Genomic DNA, 24106 nt, shown 5'->3' on the forward strand with positions numbered 1-24106 from the left:
ACTAATATTCCGTATCCACAGAGTCTCTAGTCTTGAAACTGATATTTTATATTTAATGGCTCGTCTATTGGCTTGGTTTAAATAAAAAAAAATGAGGTAGAAGATTTTATATTTAAAATAGAAGATAGATCTAAGTTATTATATTTAAATAGAAGAGAGATTTAAGTTATTATATTTAAATAGAAGAGAGATCTAAGTTATTATATTTAAATAGAAGAGAGATCTAAGTTATTATATTTAAATAGAAGAGAGATCTAAGTTATTATATTTAAATAGAAGAGAGATTTAAGTTATTATATTTAAAAGAGAAGAGAGATTTAAGTTATATTTAAAATAGAAGAGAGATATAAGTTATTATATTTAAAATAGAAGAGAGATTTAAGTTATTATATTTAAAATAGAAGAGAGATTTAAGTTATATTTAAAATAGAAGAGAGATTTAAGTTATTATATTTAAAAAAGAACAGACGGACATTTTACACAAACCCTTACGGGGGCCGCTAAAAAAGGAAAACTATTTTTTAAATGTTAGAATGTTAAACCCTGTTAAACGGTTTGAAAAAAAAAATGAGACTCACTTTAGCCTGTTTAAAAAAACAAACGAAACAATAAATACAAACTGATACTAAGTTATATTTTAGGGATTTGAGATCCACTTGAGCTTTACGAAATAAATGTGAGCCTTTCTTTAAGAATGTGAGGCCCAGTTGGAGTGATGCCTTCAAAGAGCGGCCATTAAACGCGCGCGACGTCTCGTATGCAAATGTTGTTGTCTCATCTGTGTGGGACAATCTTCAGACTGACTGCTGACAGACGGGGAGTCGAGTTTTATTTTTAGTGGCGCCCTGCAGAGTTGGGGAGGGAGGTCAGAGGGGCGCTAGTTAAGATGTAAGCCGATGGAACTTGGAAGAGGAGTGGGGTCGATAGGGCGCAAGTCGAAATGTATGCCTATCATCGTTGACTGACCAATCTACATATCTCTAACGGGAGTCCTGGTAACATCCGCCATCTTTGAAGAAAAGTTCACTCTGGATTGAGAAAATATTTAAGCAATTTTTGTTCTTTCCCTTTATTTGACTCTTCAATTTCTTCATTTTGTTTCTTTTTAAAATTCTCACTCTCGAATTTCATCGTTTTCTGTCTGATATTTGTTCAAATTCCCAACTTTTCTGTCTGATATTTGTTCAAATTCCCAACTTTTCTGTCTGATATTTGTTCAAATTCCCAACTTTTCTGTCTGATATTTGTTCAAATTCCCAACTTTTCTGTCTGATATTTGTTCAAATTCCCAACTTTTCTGTATTTCTTTACGGAACAGTGAGTTTATGGGGCAGATGATATAAAGCTCAACTTTTTCTAGGGCTGACGACTAATGGAGAGTGTCATCTTGATTATGTGTATATTGTTATAATTTTTAATTTTAACTGCTTTTGTAGCACTTGTGCTTTGTGGCAAAACAAATACAATTGTTAAGTTGGCAGCACAACAACCAACCGGGGTTGCGGTGGCCTTACTTTATAACGACCAAGGGCTGTTATTTCCGACTCGTATATCACGCACCCATTAGGCTTGGGTAGACTCAGGGGCGTTAAAAAAATCCCCGAAGTTCAAACTCTCAGTTTTCACCAGAATTAGACATTGAAACTCGTTGGTTCGGTGTCCAAAGGCTTTATGACTCAGTCACCGCGTACATAATCTTATTGACAACATAATAACAATGATTTCAGTAAAAGTTTAGAGATGTTGCATTGACTTGACGAAACATGGTAAACTGATAGAGAGACATGGACCCTCCTATTCGGCTAAGGTCACACTAGGATTATGAGTTCATTTAATATCTTTCTCCAACTTATCTAAAAATGGAACAAACTAAGGAAAGGATGCTGTGAATTTTGTATTTATATATTCTTTATGCTAGGATAAACACCCACAGAGACCCTTTCTCTGCACTTGTCATTCGGTCCTACAAGAGTTAAATAGAAACCACTACGTCATGGCAACTTTAATGTATCATATTAACTTTGTAGAACAATATGTACACTAATAATAGAATCGGTTGCCTGAATCAGCCAGGAAGATCAAAATATTTGAAAAGTTTCAAGCGCTGACGAACAAAGTAATTATCCTCTCTTTTACAGTAACTTGTGTCATTTATAAAATAAGATTATTTCCCTTTGACATGTATTTTTTATGGGTTTTTTTTTTTTCGCTTTCTAAATTTACAACTTTCTTAATGTATCCACCTACTGGATATTAGTTATTACAAAGCTTATATCAACTCACTCTGCCTGTCTGTCTGGTAAAAAGTTTGTACACGTTATTTCTCCCACACCCAATTTCGGATTAAGCTGGAATTTTGCACAATTATTTCTTTTACCTGACAACACAAGAATCAATAAACAAATTTAAACTATTAGTTAATTAGCTATTGAAAATTAATTATTTTGCTTGGTATCTTGAAGAAGAGAAAGAAATCATACTTAAAAATGTGGTGGTGAAAGTTGATTTAGAAATCGTACTTGACATATGTGGTGGTATAAGTTGAATTAGTCCCCTTGAGGACTACAGCCCTGGGTGAACATTTTTTTTTATGCATTTAAAAAACGATCATGTAAACATTCATCAAGACATTCTCCAGAGAAGTGATAGGATCATAGCGTACTGAGAAATCTAAATGCTAAACAAAAACAATGGGTAAAAATATTTCTAATCACACAGACAAGTAATTATAAGACTGATCAAAACTAATTGATACATTTACATTTAGCTTTTTTTTTTTGTAAGTATGTTGTTCTTGACTTAGTTCATGCATTAACTGGTCAATATATTATCCTGTGAGATTTACAAGTACGTTATATGCATATGGATGTGATTACTATCAAGTTTAATTTCATGCTGTAATAATTTAATATCTAAGTTCATACATATATTGGTTAATATCTAAGTTCATACATTAGCTGGTTCACTTATTTCAGTCACTATCTACTTTCTCAAGTCCATAATTTAGTCAGTATACTAGCAACTCAAGTCAAGCAGAAAGAAACTCTTACAGAAACTCGACCACCGGGAGACTCTCTTTGACCAAAAAAAACCAACAAAAACACTCCAGTAATTGACTAGTGTCTTCGATTATTTCCCCTTTTACTCTAGCCGCACTCACTCCACGACTGTAATCAAAGACCGACAACTGCATTCAACGCAAAGACTCAATCGAGGAGGCCGATTACAAAAACTTATGTTGATGGAAGGGGCAGCTGGGGAGGAGGGAGAGTACATGTGACCTTGACATTGATTAGTCTGACCTTTACTAAATTGCAAAACTTTCTGACAGATTACTTTCTGATCAAAGTCAAACTGTAGGTTCAATTTATTTACAAAGTGTGTCTCCCCTCCCCTCTGTCTTCTTGGTCACCCTTCCTCCTACAGGTCCCCCACTCTATCACTGCTTCCACACGAAAGTACTTCAATACTGCTAGAACTACTCGGGGATTTTTAGGAATTGTCTTCAATTAAAACAACATCAATAATAAGTAGAAGAAGAATGATCTAACATGATAAATACTTCTAAAAATAAACAGACTTCACTTTCAGACATTAATTATCGATAACATAATGCAGACTTTGTTAGAGAAAAGAAACAGAGTTTTTAACAGGGATTTTTTTTTTTTTTGGAAAGGGCGGTGGGACCCGTCTATCTTTCCCCTTCTTATGGAGTGTGTGCGGCTGTGTGTGTTTCCTAGGTAACGGTGACAAGCAGTTAGCGATTGGTTGGTGGCTATGCAGTAAAGATGATGAAATTACAATAGAGTCTTGAGTAATGCAAAATTGAAACGGAAGACGACCCGGAAATTTAAAAGAGTAACGACGTGTTTTTGTAGAGAGTTCGATTTTGTTTAAAATACCATTTTATATTAGAACTATTGGATTTAGTTCACTTCATCTCAAGTCGACTAAAGTTGAATTAGTCTCTAGTGTAATAAAAGCTAGATTTAGTTTTGTTTTTAAAGACTAGTACGTTTCATTTATTTCAAGGTCTACAGTAAAAAAATATAATAAGTCTTCATCGGTTTCGTTGTGCTAGCAATATGGTGCTTCAAGTCAACGACCGACCAACAATATAACTTATTTAAAGAATAACACTGCTCATTCCCCTCACAAGCTTGTCAAGAAAATATAATTACAAGTTTTCTTTTTAATTATTATGAAATTCTTGTGACACTATTGCTTGACAACGACCTTGTCTCTGACTGAAATCAAAGAACATGGCATACAAAGGGAAAAGGGGGGGGGGAGAGAGAGAGAGAGAGAGAGAGAGAGAGAGAGAGAGAGAGAGAGAGAGAGAGAGAGAGAGAGAGAGAGAGAGATAAAAGAACGTTTTTTGATGAGTCAGCAAATATTTAACCAGTCTACAAGGAGCCAAGGCTTTAAATGAAATACTTTACAAGAAAAAGTAATGTTGGTACTAATGAGGACAGTCAAAATGTTGATACAATATTATACAGTACTGAAATAGCTTCACTTTCAAACACAAACACGCACACACACATAAGCACTCACACAAACACGTTCTACAGGCTAGTTCAACACACAAACACACACAAGTGAAGTGGCAAGGTGAGGGAAAGAAAAGTAAAAATCCCCCCCCCTCTCTTTCTCCACCATCTCTTTCCCTCTACAGTTGTACAACATTTTGAACCAGATAAACATACACAATACTTTAAAAAGATACAACGTTTATACAAAGTGAAGTTGTATCAATTTGTTTGGATCAGTCATGTCATTAAATTTGTAATAGATCTAGACCAACAACAATATATCTGTGCGATTAATATTTTTTTCAATTGTTTTTGTTTAGTGCTATTTCATGCTTGTAGCTTTCTCAGTACACTATGATCCTATCTGTTATCAGTTAAAAGCATTTACAGAAAATACCAAATAACATAATTAATTACAAATAGTTATTAACTAATTTTTAAAAATTGATTCTTATGTTGTCATGCAAAAGAAATAATTGTGTACAATTTCAAATTGATCTGAGATTGGGAGTCGAGAAATAACGTGTACAAACTTTTTACCAGAGTTCATAATATATGCTTTGTAAAGAGCACAGCATTTAGAAAACAAACCGCTCTGTCATCAAATACACAACTCCCCGTTATTACCATTAAGTCCATGCAATCATTGGGACTAGGGATCGTTTTGCAAACACTATTTACACGCTTATTCCAACCCTCACACACAAAATTGAATTGGTTCACACAGGCCCAAAATTTCAATTTACCTGAGAACACCACCTTCCAACCTTTTTACCAGATGATTGTGGCTTCAGAATAGTGAGTTAAAATGTGTGCATCGCAGAAATGCAGACGAACATGGATAGACATAGTCATTAATTAGCAGTGTCTTTGAAGCAGTCTATCGACACAGCAGGAAGAGATGTTGCCATTTGAAGGTTGAAGCCAAGAGCTTGCTGAGAAGCAAAAGGACGAATAGATGCTTTTAATTACAACGTTGGAATATGAAGCTCAGGTGAACGCAATGCAGTCCATAGGTCAACATCAGGGGACGTTCACACGATAGTGACATATACGTCAAGCGGATGTGGACAAGGCTATATTATTATGTTCTATTTATTCAATGTAACATAATTATAGGCCTACCACGTGACAAGTGACGTAGCTACCATGGCATGAAGGGATACACTTGCGCCAGGCCCAAGGTTAAAAACAAAAGGCGGAAAAATACAACAGAGAAAAAAACATGTTGATAAATGAATGTATACGTCTAAACCCAAATCTTTTTGTTCCCTTTGAGAAGCTTACTTCTACCTCCACTGCTCGAAGAGCCAGAAAAACTCAAGTTTAGGGAAATTATCATATCATTAAAAAGAAGAAAAACATGAAAAACATGAAATAAATATACTCTTTTTTTTCTTTCAAAAGACAATACCTCCTTTATAACACGTATACAGCCATTGTTTTTCTCTTAATAACTAATAAATATTAGATTAAAAAAACACTGGAACATTTGTACCCCTCTTCCCCTTCTAGAGACAGAATCCTGGTTAAATTATCCTTGAACTCTTAATAAAAAGTAGATAACTCTTTGATAGTTGGTCTAATGTGTTAGATTTCGTAATAATAATGATAATAATGATTGAAATCTATTTAATATACGACGCTTGCTCTCAAGTACAAAGATGAAAGAGATGATTGCTACGGAGCTGCTCTATGAGGACGATAGCGCCCTACTTGCAAACACCAAACAGGGGCTTCAACTTGCCTTCCATGAAATTGCTGAGGCTGCTGCCTCGTTTGGTCTATCCATTAATCAGGACTAACCCATCTCCACAAATCAATTTGAATGACCATCTCCTTGATGTTGTTGACAACTTGACCTAACTGGGAAGCAGTGTCCAACGATGCGTCACTGTCCAGAGAAATAGACAACCGCCTCGCATAGGTTTTTGGTCGCCTTTCAAAGCGAGTATGACGGAATAGGTCTCTTTACCTAACAACAAAACTTCCTGTTTATTAAGCAATGGTTCTCACACACTTTTGTATGGGTCTGAGACCCCGGGGCTCTATAGATGCATGTAATGCTCATGAAACCCTACCATCAAAGGTGACTTCGCTCTATAATGGGTATACGCTAGCAAGACTTAATAACGACAATGTTGTGCTGGAGGCCGGTGTGGACAGTACAAGAGCACTAATTATCACTGGGTCGTACATTTATCCCGCAGAATAAAGTTTCGTTCTGTCTGGTGTCTTTTCTGGTGTCTTGTCTGGTGTCTTGTCTGGTGTCTTGTCTGGTGTCTTGTCTGGTGTCTTGTCTGGTGTCTTGTCTGGTGTCTTGTCTGGTGTCTTGTCTGGTGTCTAGTCTGGTGTCTTGTTTTCTTGGAGCTGTGCTCTCACATTAGAAACACTAGGGCTCAATGTCGGGCTCAGTCACAGACATCTTACCGGAAGTGGGCTTAACGTCGTATGCCTGAACCCGAAGCTACGGGCATCATTCTACGCCACTGTATCGGCACTGATTTTAGGCGCTCTCACAACAAATCTCAGCTCTAGAAAATTTTCATCCCTAAAGAGATTCAAACTCGAACTCTTCAGTTGTGTAGCCAATGATGTTGCCCACTCTTAAGATAAAGAGTCAAATTTCTAATTGTACGGATATTTTGCGGGAGGAAAACTGGTCTTTTTTTTTTCTGACCAGATTTAGAAGTGTCAGACTGGTGTGTTATGATTACAATCACTTGCATAGAACTGGCTAGTTGTTCATGGCGATATCACGTGATTCGAATATCACAGATGGCAAGACATGGGTGAGAACAACAGGAAAGTCCAACAAGAAATGGATGAACATGGTCAGTCTGGGTCAACTCGCACCACGCTATCACTGTCTTCAGAGAAACTCGAATTTTAACATGAAAAACTCATGAAGGAATATCGAGAATATGGGAGGGGTGGGGGAGGATGAAGGTAATGTATCTCAGTTTAGTCATGGGCATATAAAACCTTCGCTAATATTGAACTGGGTAACTTAAGTATGGTCATACATCATGCATGCCGTTCTATAGGGCGGTAACTGCAGTCAGTTAACACAACCTCTTACTAATAAAAACAATTAAATTAATACATAGATTACTGTAAGACGCTATAGTCTTTTTTTTTAAATTTAAACTGGCGTCTGTAATGTCTTAGTAAAAAAAAAAAGGTTTGCTTACAAATAAAATAACTTGTTTTGTACTTTGTTTATTTAAGTATTTAAAAAAACTAAGGGCAGATAACTTAGTAGAAAATGAAAGCTCCAGAAGTGAGTCGTTTCCCCTTCGTTAGGCACCAAAAAGACTAGATCGAGTCAAAAACTTAGCCAGGGACAAGCGAGATAACTGCCCGATTCAGATCACAGAAGAAGTCAGATTTATGACTGCCGTTCTGAACTGTGAGGGGGTCACTTCTTGTCGACCCCGAACTCCGGATAGTCTAAGCAGAGGTGATTACAGCGAAGACTACAACAAGACTGAAATTGAATCATTTCGGTTATTTAGTACCAGCATTCCCCCCCCCCCCCCATACTTCCCCAGAGCACAGTCAAATATTTACATACACACAAAGCCTTTTTTCTCAATTTATAATAAAATTAACCAACAAACAATTTTTATAAAAGGAGGAATAATATGGAAAGGTTTCAAAATCACTTGAACATTACTGGCTGTATTCCGTCAGTTTCATCACATACTCACAATATCATTCAAGAATGATGGAACAGATGCCGGCTTATCAACTATATGACCCGGGCAAGAATTCTCAGAATCAACATGATGCCCTGGTTTAAACTTTTTTTAAAGGTAGTCAATCAGACCTATAGAGAAGCAAAAGAAAATCCCGCCGGGGAAGCAAATGGAACTAAGCTCATTTTTTTCCCACTGGTGAGGATGTAAAAAAGCTCCAACAGCTTGTTAAAATCTGCACTCCATTCCTAAAGTAGCCGTTCCCCCCCCCCCAATCGGTGAACACTCAAGCGGCAGATGAGGTACAGAGAATAAAAATTGCAGGGTCTTCCTGGGGTGCTCGACCTCTGGCCTCACCATTAAACCTGCGCTCTATAATAATGCCTCCAACAAATACATCAGTTACTAGCAATGAACGGATTTGAAAAGAAGCGGTTAAGTGCTAGAATAGTATAAAAGATACGACTTCCAACTTTCAACTGCTTTAAAGGCCTCTGTTTTTTCGTTCAGTTCTTAGATTAGTTTGCATTTTAAACTTTGTAATATTCTCAAAGCGCGTGGAGACTACATTATGTTTTTAACAGTGCTATGTCAATTACATTTTGTATTTCTTCTCTTAACATTTTTCTTCAGTCAACCTTTTTTTCTTTACAATTCAAAATAAATTTCTATTTGACTTAATATATTTCTAAATGAACATTCTGTAAAATGAGATGCTAATGGAAGAAACTGTTTGAGAAACGTTGAGCAATGTCTACAATGTGTCTGTAATTATCTCCACTGAAAATAGACACTATGGAAAAACACAACAAAACCCCAAAACCCTCTAGGTGATCTGGAAGGAAAGGTTAGATGCCACGAGTATCAAGAGCACACCTTGATTTGAAATATTGAAACAGGTAGACTCTATGCAGGAGAGGGGGGAAAAGGTTACACGCGAAGTCACGGAGGGCAGACGGGCGCCCTTATGATATAAACCAGACTACTCCTGTACAACCATTTGATTAGTGGCGTAAATAGAACGTGCCCTGTATGGCTTTATATTTCTTTCTCTCTCTTTCTCTTTTTTTCTATCTCTTTTGTTCTCTTTGTGTCTTTATTTCTGTATCTCTTTTCCTCTCTTTCGCACTATTTCTTCTTCTCTGTTGCTCTCTTTCTATTTAACTCTCTTTAAGTCTATCTTTCTCTTTCTATTAAACTCTCTTTAACTCTATCTTTTTCTTTCTATTAAACTCTCTTTAATTCTGTCTTTCTATTTAGCTCTCTTTAACTCTTTCTCTTTCTATTTAACTCTCTTTAACTCTGTCTTTCTCTTTCCTTCTTATCCTTGTTTCCCTTCAGTTTCTCGTTCATTTAGGTCGACAATTGTGCAGTAAACTCCTTTGTGACTGGAATTAGTGTATACATTGCCAATAGGCTAGAAAGTCTATTTTGTTTTGTTAGATGAACTCTATAGACACTTCATCCAAAGACTCTTCTAGATTCTATTGAAATGATTACATGCTTCATGTTCATTTAATGAGCCCCCACTACTTCCGACAGACAAATTATTTCTTCTATCACTCTTGACTAATCCATTTTTTGTCAGACATTTTTTTTCCGGGATCAAACTCAGTGTTTAATACCAAGAGTTGTTCGTGTTTTCTCAAACAGCTAAGGTTTACAAGGGTAAGAACTATTTGCCTTTGTTCTAAACATTTTAAAAAGTCTCTCACGACCAATAGATCTGGAAGATTGGCTGGGAACTAAGTCAACTGAAGTCATCATTGGCTGGGAACTAAGTCAACTGAAGCCATCATTGGCTGTACGCGATGTCCTCCAGTCGGCTTGACTTATTTCCTTCCATCACGCCAGAGGGACATGATTCAAAGCTAAAGCGGATGAACTAGAGGCAGCTTTATGCAAGAACTAGCTCTCAGAGCTTATCCTGGGAAATGGGAGCCATAAAACTTCTTCCATCGTTAGAAGCTAATGTGTAGTTAGTATGGATTGGTTCAGCAATCATTGCTGTGCTGCATCAAAGTAATCATTAAATAGTTACATAATGTGCTTATGACTAGAAAAGAAAATCCGACATCATAATATTTTAGACTAAGCAAAGTTCTGATGCAACGGCTACCTTTTTTTTTTTTGAAAGTGAAAAATTTAAAATTTAAAATCAACAATGCAAGCAGTTTTTTCATAAAAGTATGCCATTTTTACAACTATTCACTATAAATAATAACAAACACAGAAGGCTTTTTAGTAAGGGAGATGACTAATTAATTAATTAACATATTTATGCAAACGGTTTTACTTTTTTTGTCCAGAAAATTCTTTTTTAAACAAATGTATTGCTATCGTATGTAAGTTCTGTCATACTAACTATTACATTTACAAAAAAAAAGTGACTATTTTTTTCAAAGTGAAAAAATTTATTTAAGATGCATATAAGTGGAACAATTAATAAGTAGCTGTTCATAATATGTTGTGAACTTTAATTTATGAAACTAAATGTAAAGCAATATACGGACTATCTAAAAACACAAATTTTTGCACGAATTTTTTTTTTCTTATGAGGCTATGAATAAAAGATTTGTACTATAACAAGATAACCATTATATGAAATCAGTTAAGCCAAGTTCACATCTAACTTCACCTTCACTTTTACCTATCCCTTGGTCTGCTGGACAGTTTGGGGCACCACACAAGATCTGTCAACCTTCTTTCTCCTAAATGCTGCTGGCAAAATCATTGGCAAAAAACAAACCCCATTTGGGCAGTTGTTTGAGACAAACATCTATAAAAAAGCTAACAAGATCCTCGAAATAAAGAATCACTCTTTGTGTCAGGATTGAGATACAAAAAGAGATACAAGACACCGATAGCAAAGACAAACAGACACAAACACTCTTTTGTTCCCCTGGCAATCAAATCATTAAATAAGAACAATCTGGTATAAACTTTGTCACATGTAAATTATGAGTGAGTCTGGTGTGAATGTACACTTTGGTTTCTTATAGTTATAATGTTTTTTGTTTGGTGTAATGCACAAATTGTAAGACAAATTTCCTTACGGATAATAAAGATTATTATTATTATTATGTTAGAAATGAACGAGTAGTCATTCTCTGGCACTGCCAGGGTCGAGTATCGCTAAAGAGAAACAAAATTCATCGTAGTCCCTTTAACAGTTTCCACTGAGGAATTTTCTGGTGATGTGGCAGGTCTGCAGCAGTACCGCCCTCTGACAGGCAACGAATATGTTCCTAGGAATGTTAAGGGCCTTGAATGTGTCTGTGAGGTCAGTTGTTATTATCCCCTCGGTTGATATAACAATGGGGTATATTGTTATTTTGGACAATTTCCATAGACGCTTAATCTCCAAGCCCAGGTTCCCATATTTTCTTTGTTTTTCTATCTCAGTTTTTTCTTATTATTTGCCTTTGTGCCTTTGACAGAATTTCATTGTGAGATTCTTTGTGAAAATATTGAAACCTGCCTTTTTACCTGCCTGTGGTGGACCACTTAGGGGGCCGATTTTGAGTTTGTGTCTCCACACAAACTGTCTTTTTAACCTTCTTTATAGATAGATTAATTTTGTATATCTATATCTATATCTATCTATCTATCTATCTATCTATCTATATATATATATATATATATATATATATATATATATATACAGGGCTTTTTTTGTGACGGTACTTTAGGCAATAAACTACTGAGTACCGGCACCTAATCACTGAGTAACGGCACCTAGTTTTTTTTTTTTTTTTTTTTTTTCAAAAAAAAACCCACTGTATCTCTCTCTCTCTCTCTCTCTCTCTCTCTCTCTCACTCTCTCTCTCTCTCTCTCTCTCTATATATATATATATATATATTATATATATATATATATATATATATATATATATATGAACTTTCTATTTACATTAAATATATATAATATATATATATATATAAATAGATCGTTTAATTAATTGCTATGAAATATATAATCTCACAGCTCTCAGCTCAGTATGGGGTTTAGACATATCTTAGATTAGAACCTAGTTTGGAGCTAAAACAAATCTTTTATCCGAGCTTAGAGCTGAGCTTAATAAAGAGCTAAGGCCTGTACTAGATGAGAGCTTATAACGAAGCCAAGACATAACTGACCTAGGAAGTAGCGGGACAAAGGGAGGTAAGTGCGTATAGGTTATAATAAGACATTCTCCAGTCTTGCAAAGACACTGCCCGCGGGCTATCAGAACATTGTGGCAGCCAGCGGAACGGTCAGACCCTAATGAGATCTGCTTCATAGTGGGACGTTCCCACGTAAACCAGGAGAGTAATAGAATCTATCGGCGTCGACCTCTAGGGACGGCCAATGGCAGAGATAAATTTATTTAGAGATTTTTTCCCCTTTCCGTCCGGCTGTGAGCACTGATTATTTATAGCATTGTACTCACACTAAAAGTAGATCTACCACAAAAGGATGTCAAGGTTGAAAATGAAATGTATTTTTAGATTTCAATACTGATAGTGAATGTCAGAGTCAAGGACATTAATGCGAAAGTTATAGACAGTCCAAACCCCACAGTGAACGGTTTGGGTTATTTATGAAGGTCAAAGGTTCAATCAAAGGTGAAGGTTTTAGTGCATCATATATGTTAAGAAAGGAAGTTAAAAAAAAAAATCGTAAATCCCCTAACTGAGATACAAAACAATGAAACAAACAATGACCAATATTTAAATATCATTAAAAACAATTGAATGTGTGACGCCTTGTAAACAAATCTGTCCTTAATCTTCGGAATCGAAGAGATGGCCTTTAGAATAAACAGATTGCTCGAAAAACAAAATGTCAGCCTATTGTAGAAATAAACAATACTAATCCCCTTACTAAAAAATGACCACTACAGGAGGTTCTTGAGTCAACCAATTATCTACTGTCCTGGGATTGTCCTATATTAACTGACCAGACGATGGATTTTAATCGACCAGATTTACTTTTTATGGAAAAAAAAAGAAAAATCTGCAACGGTCATCGAGACCTCGGAGCCATTATCTCACACTATAAATAAAACAAACTGATAAAGAACAAAATATGAAAACCTGAGCTTAGAGATTAAATGATTGTGGAAAATATTAAATATCGAACATAATAAAGTAAAGTTCTTCTTTCATACCTTGCAATCTATAGAGTAGATATGTTTAATAGCCAGTGTTAACGAGGGTGTAATGTGACCAGCATAAGGTCACATCGCCTTTATATTTCCCCAACTAATGTCAGGTATTCATTAGAGCTGGGTAGACTCAGAGGCGTCCAAAGATTCTGAAATTAAAAATCTCAGTCTTCACCAGGAATCGAACCAAGGAACCCGGTTCGGAAGCCAAGCGCTTTGCCTCCAAAATAAGAATAGTATTTTGTGATATCAACCAAGGGGAAAGTGTTAACTGACCTCGCGAACACATTCAGGGCCCTAAACATCCCCAAGAAGATGCTCGACCTTGGTAGTTCTACAATAATAATAATATAGCTAAGGCAAATATTCTAGAAAGATTAAGAATTGTTCATTTACATTCATAGAACGACTTCTTTCGAATTCAAATGTTAGTTTTTGTGACATTCAGTAAGGAAATCAAATGTGTGCAGAGACAATTTTATTTTCTACTCAATAAGTTTTGAGCCCCAGATTTTCTAGATTTCATTTGGGGTCCACAACTTTCATTCCGATGTTACATCCCACAATAGTACATTTATCATGTCAGGAATAGGCTGCGTGTTACAAGCACGCCTCAGCTCGTCCCTTAACACTTTGATACTTGACTGATACTTGACTGATACTTGACTGATACTTGCCTGATACTTGCCTGATACTGATAATACTGAAATGTGTTTTTGAATTTTCTTAATAGCGAAATTATTATTTCGACTTATATAACCTTACAATAATTGTGCTATTATAATAGTTCATTCCATTTTTATCAATGCTCCATCATAAGAAAGTATTGGAACTACCGTGCCCTAGTTGTCAAGGACGAACGTATTACCAGGGTCAACCTCTATGGACCACTTGCGATGGACTCAAAGAATAACAGGTCGCCACTACTTCTGATATGTAGATGTAACCAAAGCACTGGACATCGATGTGGAGCACTGAGACGTCTCAACCCTAGACCGCACCTTATGGAGAGAGAGAGAGAGAGAGAGAGAGAGAGGAGAAAGAGAGAGAGAGACAGAGAACCTCAATCCTGACAGAAAAGGGGTCATAGAAGAAAAAATAATGGCTCCTCTAACACACTTTAACATGTGATTATTGAAGGCAGGAAAGTTTTATTCTTTTGTAATGTATAAACTGTCATATGTTGTCATTTAAAAACCTACCGCTGATATTTACCAATTGATATCATGGAGGTTAGGATGCTTTAGTGAATTTATTTCCAAAAACAACTCCTGAATAATGAAATAGTACACGCTAAGCTCATGATATTGGTGGACAATTTAGAAAAATATCTTTCACTCCAAGCCATTATTTGTACTAATGACTATTTCTATAAAGTGAGAGTTTATATCTTTTGTTAAATGATCAACAGAGAGTTATTGTCAAATACATAGTTTAATTCATTACCTCTCTTGTTACCCAAACAACGCTGGCAGAAGAAAAACGCCAGAGAAGAAAAGCAAGGCCAATGACATAAGCTCCAGATGGAATAACCTGCCCATCATGCAGCCAAACATTTCGGTCTCACATAGGTCTACCAGCTACATTAGAAGGCACAAAAACCCCAGTGCAAAGCCCTCAGCCCCCTGGATGACAAAAGTGGTCATCATCGAACCACGATGGACGAACTAGATACCCAATGATGTCTTTAAAGGAAACTGTCAAATGTTTAAATGTTATGGGCTGCTAATGAATTGGTTTGATCTGGAAATGTGTTGCTTACAAGTTGCGTGACCATGTCCTATTTACCCATAATGCTTCAGGACTCACCTTTTGATTTTTATTGAGGAGAGCTTCAGTAAATTTCCGACTGGTTTCATCTGGCGGCCTTTGCACTTTCCCCATGACGTAAGCGATGTCCTTTGACCAGCACCGCACACACGGGCACAGACACAACGAACAATAATCCGAGAATGAAAACGCATACACACTTAAATTGAATCCTTATTGATCAAAGATTGAAATTCTCCGTAATTGTCCAGCTTTGTCCGGAGGACGTTATATATGTCCATCTGTGGTTTGACTTGCCCAGTGTAACTTTATGAAGAGTTTCTCCAAAAGTTCTCTCCCATCAGCAGCAAAGCGAAGAATGAAACAAAGATCTAGTGTTTATGAGTCGCTAAAGTGAGCGCTGATTTTTGTTTGGGGCTTTTTTTTGTTTTGTTTTGTTTTTTAATTCTATTTTTAGCCGTGTTTGGGGCTGTGTTTCACTGCACTCCTTGTCATAGTGTGGAGACAACCCAAAGCGTTCTATTCAGTTCTACAAACTGACTAGAAATGGAAACAGGCTTAATATCATAACATCACAACTTATTTTATCTATCTATCTATCTATCTATCTATCTATCAAATCTATCTATCTATCTATCTATCTATCTATCTATCTATCTATCTATCTATCTATCTCATAAACATTTAATTACCATATCTTCCATTCCACTGAGCACAATGCACAGTTCTATAGACTGACTAGCCTGTGTACATCTACATTCTCTACCTCACAGTTTACAAACAAACGTTGTGAAAGAATAATGACGTTTATTTACGCAGATGTTTTTCTCTTCAGCACACGGACCAAAACAATCACGCGAGCACACATGTGTACTGACATTTAAACACATGTATATAGAGATAAAGATACACAACACATAAACGTGCATACACAAACCACACACACACACATGTATACACACACATAGCAACCACCAGTACAATGGACAAAAAACAATAATGTTAAAGGAATATTTATTTAAAAGTGTGAGTGGAGACAAAAATTGTAAGTACAACAAGATCAAAAACAAAGAAATCAACTTCCAATTTAGTGAGACTGTCACATTCTATCCAACAGTGAAAAGAAGTTCATGTTAGAATGTATTAATACAAATTCTTTATGTTTTTGATGAAAAAAAAAACAGTAAAAAAAAGAAGTAAAATACAGATTGTATTTGTGAGGAATATTCCACAGTGTGAGTAGTTCAATACCTGTTTTAAATCAAGAATCAAGAACAACCTACCAAGAATGAAGTATTAAAACTATTGCAAATAACGTATTGTATGTACCAACTACTTTAAAAAGTTTTTATAGGAAAATTGTCCAAAAAATTACTAAAATGATTTTTCGTTGCGAGACTTAAGATTTGAAAAAAAAAATCAAATGCAAAATGAAGCCCGACGGTGCGAGTTTACACGTTTATCACGATCTGATTTACTGACAGTTTTGCAAAATGTTATGGAAAAACTTTATGAAAAATAGATTTGTAAAATCCAACAACTTTTATGATGACGCCAAAATTCCAATGATATGCCTTTAAATCTAGACTTAGAAGACGATGTCTGAACATTAATTTATTAAACTCTTGAATCAATGATGCCTTACATTTGGAAATTCCCTAACGCGATAATCCTTTCAAGAACGCGATAGTCCTTTAAAAACTGATGTTGGCTTTAGATCTAAGTCTATTTCTCAAGCCAAATTTAAATTTATTTATTTTTTACTTTAAAAAATTAAAACGGTCAAACTAGATTTTACTACGACGGGGGATGAAAACTTGAAAGGGTTCAAACCCAGAACCCTCCAGACGACAGCCAAAGGCGCATACCACACTACAGGTAGCCAGACAGAATTAGCCAGAAAAAAAAACAATTACTTGGCATAGTTTAAATCACTGATTAATATCCACTGCTAGGCTTACGAAGGATTTTATCCACTTCATGAAGGGACGTCTATGGTCAACAAGTAATTGTTAAGAAACTATATGCTATCTAGGTTAAGAAAGGATATTCTATCTTCGTTAAGAAAGGATTTCTATCTTAGTTAAAAAAATGTATTCTGTCTTAGTTAAAAAAGATATTCTATCTTTGAAATGTTCTTGCCAACACAGGAAAGCACAAGGCATTTTTAAAAAGCACTAGATCTAGGTGGAAAGGCTTAACTTCAACGTTTTGGTTTCACTCATTTTTAATTGAACATTGGCGGATCAATGAGCTCAATAGCCTCTATTTGTAAAACCTTTTTATAACCAGTTTCAAAGTTAACCAACTACAAGCATAGGCAAGAGGCAGCAAACGCAGGGCCTACTTAACAAAATTAAAACATATGCCTAGTTGTATGAAAGGTAAAAAAAAGCAAAGATTGAAAATACAACTTTGAAGTGAGAACGCAACAAGGAGGAACTGCCTGCAGCCAAAATGTTTTTACATAGTATGCACATATTTACTGTATGTAGGGCTTATGCTAATTATGTAGTTTATGATATATGATATGTCCATTTGTTTCACCATGTAACGGACCATGTATGTTTTAAATGTATGTTTTAAATGTATGTTTTAAATATGGTCTAGTTATTTATGTATAGATATATTTCACTACTTCATGATATGTTCACAGAAAACTTTAACATTTTCCAATGTTATGTGCAGCTAGTAAATAGGTTTGATCTGGACATTTGTTGCTTACAAGTTCCTTGACCGTTTTAACCTAGAAAATACTCTTCTGACTTGAAGACCATTAAAAATTCAACATTCGTGTTTACAAACCAATAACTCCACATTTACACATTTAGGTTTGTGTAAAAAAAAATTACATCAGTCTAAACAAGGGGAAGGGGGTAGGGAGCAAGTAATGATTTTCTCAATTGTCCTGGTTTCGGTTCATTGAATCCGAGACGCTTAGACTTAATCAGCGAAAGATAAAAAAAAAAATTAAAATGGTTAAAAATAGAAACTGATAGTGTGGTCATCAGGTCGTTTTTTTTTATTTGCTTCTTCCCTTCATATTAAACACACACACACACATACACAAGTTATTTTAGAGAGAAAAAGAGGGTATGGAAGAGGGGGGGGTGCTCTCATATCGACCTTGTCAGGTCCCAGGTTGGTCGTTCCATCCAATGACGTCATCAACGTTGACCTACAGAGAGAAAGGTACCTGGTCCCACATCTATCACCGGTCCCACCACAAATAGAGTAGTCACGACAACCGGGGATACTGTTTAACACGTGAGTGTGTGTGTGTGTGTGCATGTGTTCGTCCTGATTGCGGGGGTGAGATTACGTTTCTAGATTGTATTCTAAAGATGTAAGAAAGTCTTAGTCCAATGTCTTGTTTCCTATGTACTAAACGTCAGCTCCTCAATAGGTAGCTACCATTGAATCCATTGCCTTAAAACGAACTGAGATAGCACAGCGAAACGTCGCCGCACTAGCGCAGTAACTATTAATTAGGATAATCATTGGGGGTCATAACTGGATCTGACAATGACATTTAATTTTATTTTATTTCGAGGAATCAATTACTTTTGTTTTCAGAAAATAGCTCTCCTTCTAATTTCTTGTTGAACAAGTTGTTACTATATTAAATGCAATAATAGATAATACCTTTACACACCTACACAAAGATGAAAAGTAACTAAATTGGATCTAACTTATAAAGTCAATATGAAAAAAAAATGCGTTAATAATAATACAACATTATAAGATGAATCGATAATAACAACGGAAATTGTTTTCTGACATATTTTTTTTAGAAATCACTAAAGTCTTGGGGTAGATCTAAAATTAGCTCCTAAAAGTCCAGGGGAGCAAAATATAAAATAACTTGTACAGCATTTCTGATTCTAGTTCCTGCTGAATCTAACAGATCGATAGATAAAAAGAAAAAATAGATATATCGTGGTCGATGGTTTTATTAATTCATTTTATTTATGTTGTGCTATTCTATCTGTAGTATTCAACACCATCTTTACAGATGAGTGAATCGAGAATAATACATTTAGATAAGAAAGTCTGGTCAACAATTACATTCCATAAAAATAAGAGTCTGTTAGTGGACAAATAACACAATATGGGATTTTAACAAAAAAAACTAAAAAATACTTTTAAAAAAAGCTTATACGAAATGTAATTGTATCAATTAGTTTGGATCAGTCATGTAATTAAATTTATGATAGATCTAGACCACAACAATAAATATGTGCGATTAGTAATCTTTTACCAATTGTTTTTGTTTAGCGCTATTTCATGCTTTTAGCTTTCTCACTACGCTATGATCCTATCACTTGTCTCACTACGCTATGATCCTATCACTTGTCTCACTACGCTATGATCCTCTCACTTGTCTCACTACGCTATGATCCTATCACTTGTCTCACTACGCTATGATCTTATCACTTGTCCCACTACGCTATGATCCTATCACCTGTCTCACTACGCTATGATCCTCTCACTTGTCTCACTACGCTATGATCCTCTCACTTTCTAACTACGCTATGATCCTATCACTTGTCTCACTACGCTATGATCCTCTCACTTGTCTCACTACGCTATGATCCTCTCACTTGTCTCACTACGCTATGATCCTCTCACTTGTCTCACTACGCTATGATCCTCTCACTTGTCTCACTACGCTATGATCCTCTCACTTGTCCCACTACGCTATGATCCTATCACTTTCTAACTACGCTATGATCCTATCACTTGTCTCACTACGCTATGATCCTATCACTTGTTTCACTACGCTATGATCCTATCACTTGTCCCACTACGCTATGATCCTATCACTTGTCCCACTACGCTATGATCCTATCACTTTCTAACTACGCTATGATCCTATCACTTGTCTCAGTACGCTATGATCCTATCACTTTCTAACTACGCTATGATCCTATCACTTGTCTCACTACGCTATGATCCTATCACTTGTCTCACTACGCTATGATCCTATCACTTGTCTCACTACGCTATGATCCTATCACTTGTCTCACTACGCTATGATCCTATCACTTGTCTCACTACGCTATGATCCTATCACTTGTCTCACTACGCTATGATCCTATCACTTGTCTCACTACGCTATGATCCTATCACTTGTCTCACTACGCTATGATCCTATCACTTGTCTCAATACGCTATGATCCTATCACTTGTCTCACTACGCTATGATCCTATCACTTGTCCCACTACGCTATGATCCTATCACTTGTCTCACTACGCTATGATCCTATCACTTGTCCCACTACGCTATGATCCTATCACTTTCTCACTACGCTATGATCTTATCACTTGTCCCACTACGCTATGATCCTATCACTTGTCTCACTACGCTATGATCCTCTCACTTGTCTCACTACGCTATGATCCTATCACTTACCTGGGCCAGTTGGGGAAATGGGGCAGGGGTACAAAAGAGGTATCTGGGAGGATTTTACAAAATTGGTTGTTTAAAAGCATTTACACACAAAAATAAAGGGGGGGGGAGGGCATGATGTGGGTGTCGGAGAAATAAAGTGTACAAACTTTTTACCAGACAGACAGAGTGAGTTGATACAAGCTTTATACAAGCTTTATAAAAGAACTGGTTAAACACAACACCTTGAGACCATCTTGACCTGAGAGAAAACATGTGTACATGAAACAGGCCTAACGATACCTCGCTGACTGCTATCAATGTGTAGAGAAAAAAACATTTCCTTGGATTGCTATAATTTTTTTTTTTTATTTCCCTTGATGTCACATTCATTCATCATCGGATCCACTGACTAGAACATTGAAGGGTTCAATTGAATGGGAAATAATATCGTGTTCAGTGTGACAGGGGTTCTCAAACTTCAACTCTGTAACTATAGAAACAGAAGGAATAAATGAAACTTTTTCTTTTCTTCTTCTGTCTAGTTTTGGGTTTGAAAACAGGAATTTATTTTAGGAATCTCTCTCTTTCTCTCTCTCTCTCTCTGTCTCTCTTTGACACTCTCTCTCTCTCTCTCTCTGTCTCTCTTTGACACTCTCTCTCTCTCTCTCTCTGTCTCTCTTTGACACTCTCTCTCTCTCTCTCTGTCTCTCTTTGACACACTCTCTCTCTCTCTCTGTCTCTCTTTGACTCTCTCTCTCTCTCTGTCTCTCTTTGACACTCTCTCTCTCTCTCTCTCTGTCTCTCTTTGACACTCTCTCTCTCTCTCTCTCTCTGTCTCTCTTTGACTCTCTCTCTCTCTGTCTCTCTTTGACACTCTCTCTCTCTCTCTCTCTGTCTCTCTTTGACACTCTCTCTCTCTCTCTCTGTCTCTCTTTGACACTCTCTCTCTCTCTCTCTCTCTCTGTCTCTCTTTGACTCTCTCTCTCTCTCTCTCTCTGTCTCTCTTTGACACACTCTCTCTCTCTCTGTCTCTCTTTGACACTCTCTCTCTCTCTCTCTCTGTCTCTCTTTGACTCTCTCTCTCTCTCTGTCTCTCTTTGACTCTCTCTCTCTCTGTCTCTCTTTGACTCTCTCTCTCTCTCTGTCTCTCTTTGACTCTCTCTCTCTCTCTCTGTCTCTCTTTGACACTCTCTCTCTCTCTCTCTCTGTCTCTCTTTGACACTCTCTCTCTCTCTCTCTCTGTCTCTCTTTGACACTCTCTCTCTCTCTCTCTCTCTGTCTCTCTTTGACTCTCTCTCTCTCTCTCTGTCTCTCTTTGACTCTCTCTCTCTGTCTCTCTTTGACTCTCTCTCTCTCTCTGTCTCACTTTCTCTGTCTCTTTGAAAAGAAAACTTTCAGTTAGCGTTATTTCCTGAGTGTAGAGACCTCAAAGAAAGTGAATTTCAGTTCCAAGACATTCAAGAGAATTCCTCAATGTGTTCCTTGGAGTGATTCACGTTGTTTTCTGTGGTCTATCCGATGGACCAGAAGATGTTCAGTGATTCATTCAGACTCAAGTTGATGACGAGATAAATAGACGAGTCTTTTTTTAAAATCATAATTATGTATCGTTGTTTAATCTAAAGGTATAGGATTTTTAAAAAATTACATTTAGAGAAAATATTTTAAAAAGGAATATTCCCTTCAGTCTTCAGGTCTCAAAATAACATTGCAATAACAAACATTTATTACAATCAAATTTGGCTCTGTGAGCGTATGTGTACGTGTCCGTGTGCGTGTGTGTTTATATGGGCAAAGGGTCTGAGTGAAAGAGAAAGGATTCACTAAGATTGTGTCTGTCTGTTTCTCTCTTTCTTTCTCTCTCTTTTTCTCTCTTTAACTCTCTCTCTCTCCCTCTCTTTCTTTCTCTCTCTTTTTCTCTCTTTAACTCTCTCTCTCCCTCTCTTTCTCTCTCTCTCTCTCTCCCGTGAACATGAAAAAATTAAATCCCCCCTCCCCCCCCAAAAAAAGCAACAGTAAGTGGCACAAATTGGAAATTCCTAATCTGTCGAGATTTTACATTCCCCCGGCGTGAAATATTTAATCTTCCAACGCCTTTGATCTTTGCTTACCTCCGACTCATCCCTCCCCCAATCCTTTAAGTCTTCTCTGAATCACTTCTCACTGTCCATGTGTTGACTGTGTTTGATGCATAGAGTAGGTTGATATGTTTTTATATTTTAGTTTCACTTCGTTGTGGATGGAGAAAATGAATAGATAATTTAAACTTCAACCCTAAGGGAGTTGTCTCTTCATGGGATTCAAAGAAAGACCTGCTTACTCGTTAGCTATGTCTTTATCCTGTACCGTACCCGGACAATGCTTCTCAGCCTCACCGTGGCGCTCGGGTGGAGACAGTCGTTACAGGAGACCATGACGCCTATAGGGAAGCAAAAAATAACTCCCTTTGGGGTGCCCAAGGACCGAGTTTATTACACTGGCGGGAAGAAAGCCCCAACAAACATGTACAGAAATGTGAGACAGAGAAGGCGTTTTCCCGGTGTGCTCGGCTTTGACCTCGCTTCTTATTCGAGCGTCTTGGGATACGAGCCATCGGTAAGAGCAATGTAATAATTTACATCTGCTTGGATCTTTCTCAGACAGAAGTTTGTTTAGACAGGGAGATGGAGGCAAGCTTCCATAGACTTCAAGTGTTCAAGAGGCGTAGACTCCAGTCACTCAACCTTTAGGACAATGAGGAAGAAGAAGAAAACGCCCACATCTAAAGAGACATCTTGCTTTCATGAAGCCAAAAATATGATGTATGTGTGAGAGTATGTGTGTGTGTGTGTGTGTGTTAAACTGTCCTAAAAAATTTCACATTTCCTCCACATCCGAGTATCTTGTTAAAACATTTCATTTTGAAAGGCATTATTTGTCGATGGCTCATCTCTCCCCCGCCCCTCCCCTCATACAATTTAAAAGACAAGTTTCTAAAGCAATTCTTGCAGCAAAAAAAATAAAGTTCTATCAGCCTTTATGTTCTAATAGAACAGTTGTTTTTTTCTATCCGCGCGAGCATGTAGAATATCCCAATATATCTGCTGCATATTACTTTTGGCAAAAGGCGCGGACCGGAAATGCCATGCTCATATAACACGGCTTTCATTTATTGACGCGCTATATTTTCTTTGATCTCTTTCAATAATCGCTAGCCATCCGTTCCATCTCCCTCCCCCCCCCCCCATGCTCTCTTAGGCTATGTCGTCTGCTCAAACATTCGTTGATTTATGTGGGAGTCCGTATGGGGAGGAATGGTGATGATAGAAGAGCGTTTTAAAAAAATTAAAGTTACACGATTCACGTATGCAAGACGGAGATGCCGTTTCTCAATCACGTAAATTTACATAAATAGGCGCGACTGTGTCAATGGGCGTGTTTCTTCTTGCTTTCTTAACCAGAAATATACAATAGAAAAGAATACAAGAGACAACAGACTTAACAAGTGGCACAGCTGTTATAAAACAATATTTAGGTTTCTAGTAAACTTATACTGTAAATGTCAGATTGACTGGA

General features: G+C 36.7%; 1 protein-coding gene across 3 annotated transcripts in view; it reads right to left on the bottom strand.

Moving 5' to 3' along the window:
- The window catches only part of LOC106064992 (tetraspanin-18-like), a 252594-nt gene that overhangs the window by 136880 nt on the left and 91608 nt on the right, over nucleotides 1-24106 (bottom strand). The window contains exon 1 of one of the 3 annotated variants that reach the window (XM_056029263.1): nucleotides 15196-15684. The exons of the other annotated variants lie outside the window; for them this stretch is intronic. Coding sequence (XP_055885238.1) covers nucleotides 15196-15270 — 75 coding nt within the window. The 5' untranslated portion in view covers nucleotides 15271-15684. Of the gene's footprint in view, nucleotides 1-15195; nucleotides 15685-24106 lie in introns of those variants that run through there. 3 annotated transcript variants of the gene reach the window in all.

Source organism: Biomphalaria glabrata, chromosome 5 (assembly GCF_947242115.1).
Source record: "Biomphalaria glabrata chromosome 5, xgBioGlab47.1, whole genome shotgun sequence".
Classification (NCBI taxonomy): domain Eukaryota; kingdom Metazoa; phylum Mollusca; class Gastropoda; family Planorbidae; genus Biomphalaria; species Biomphalaria glabrata.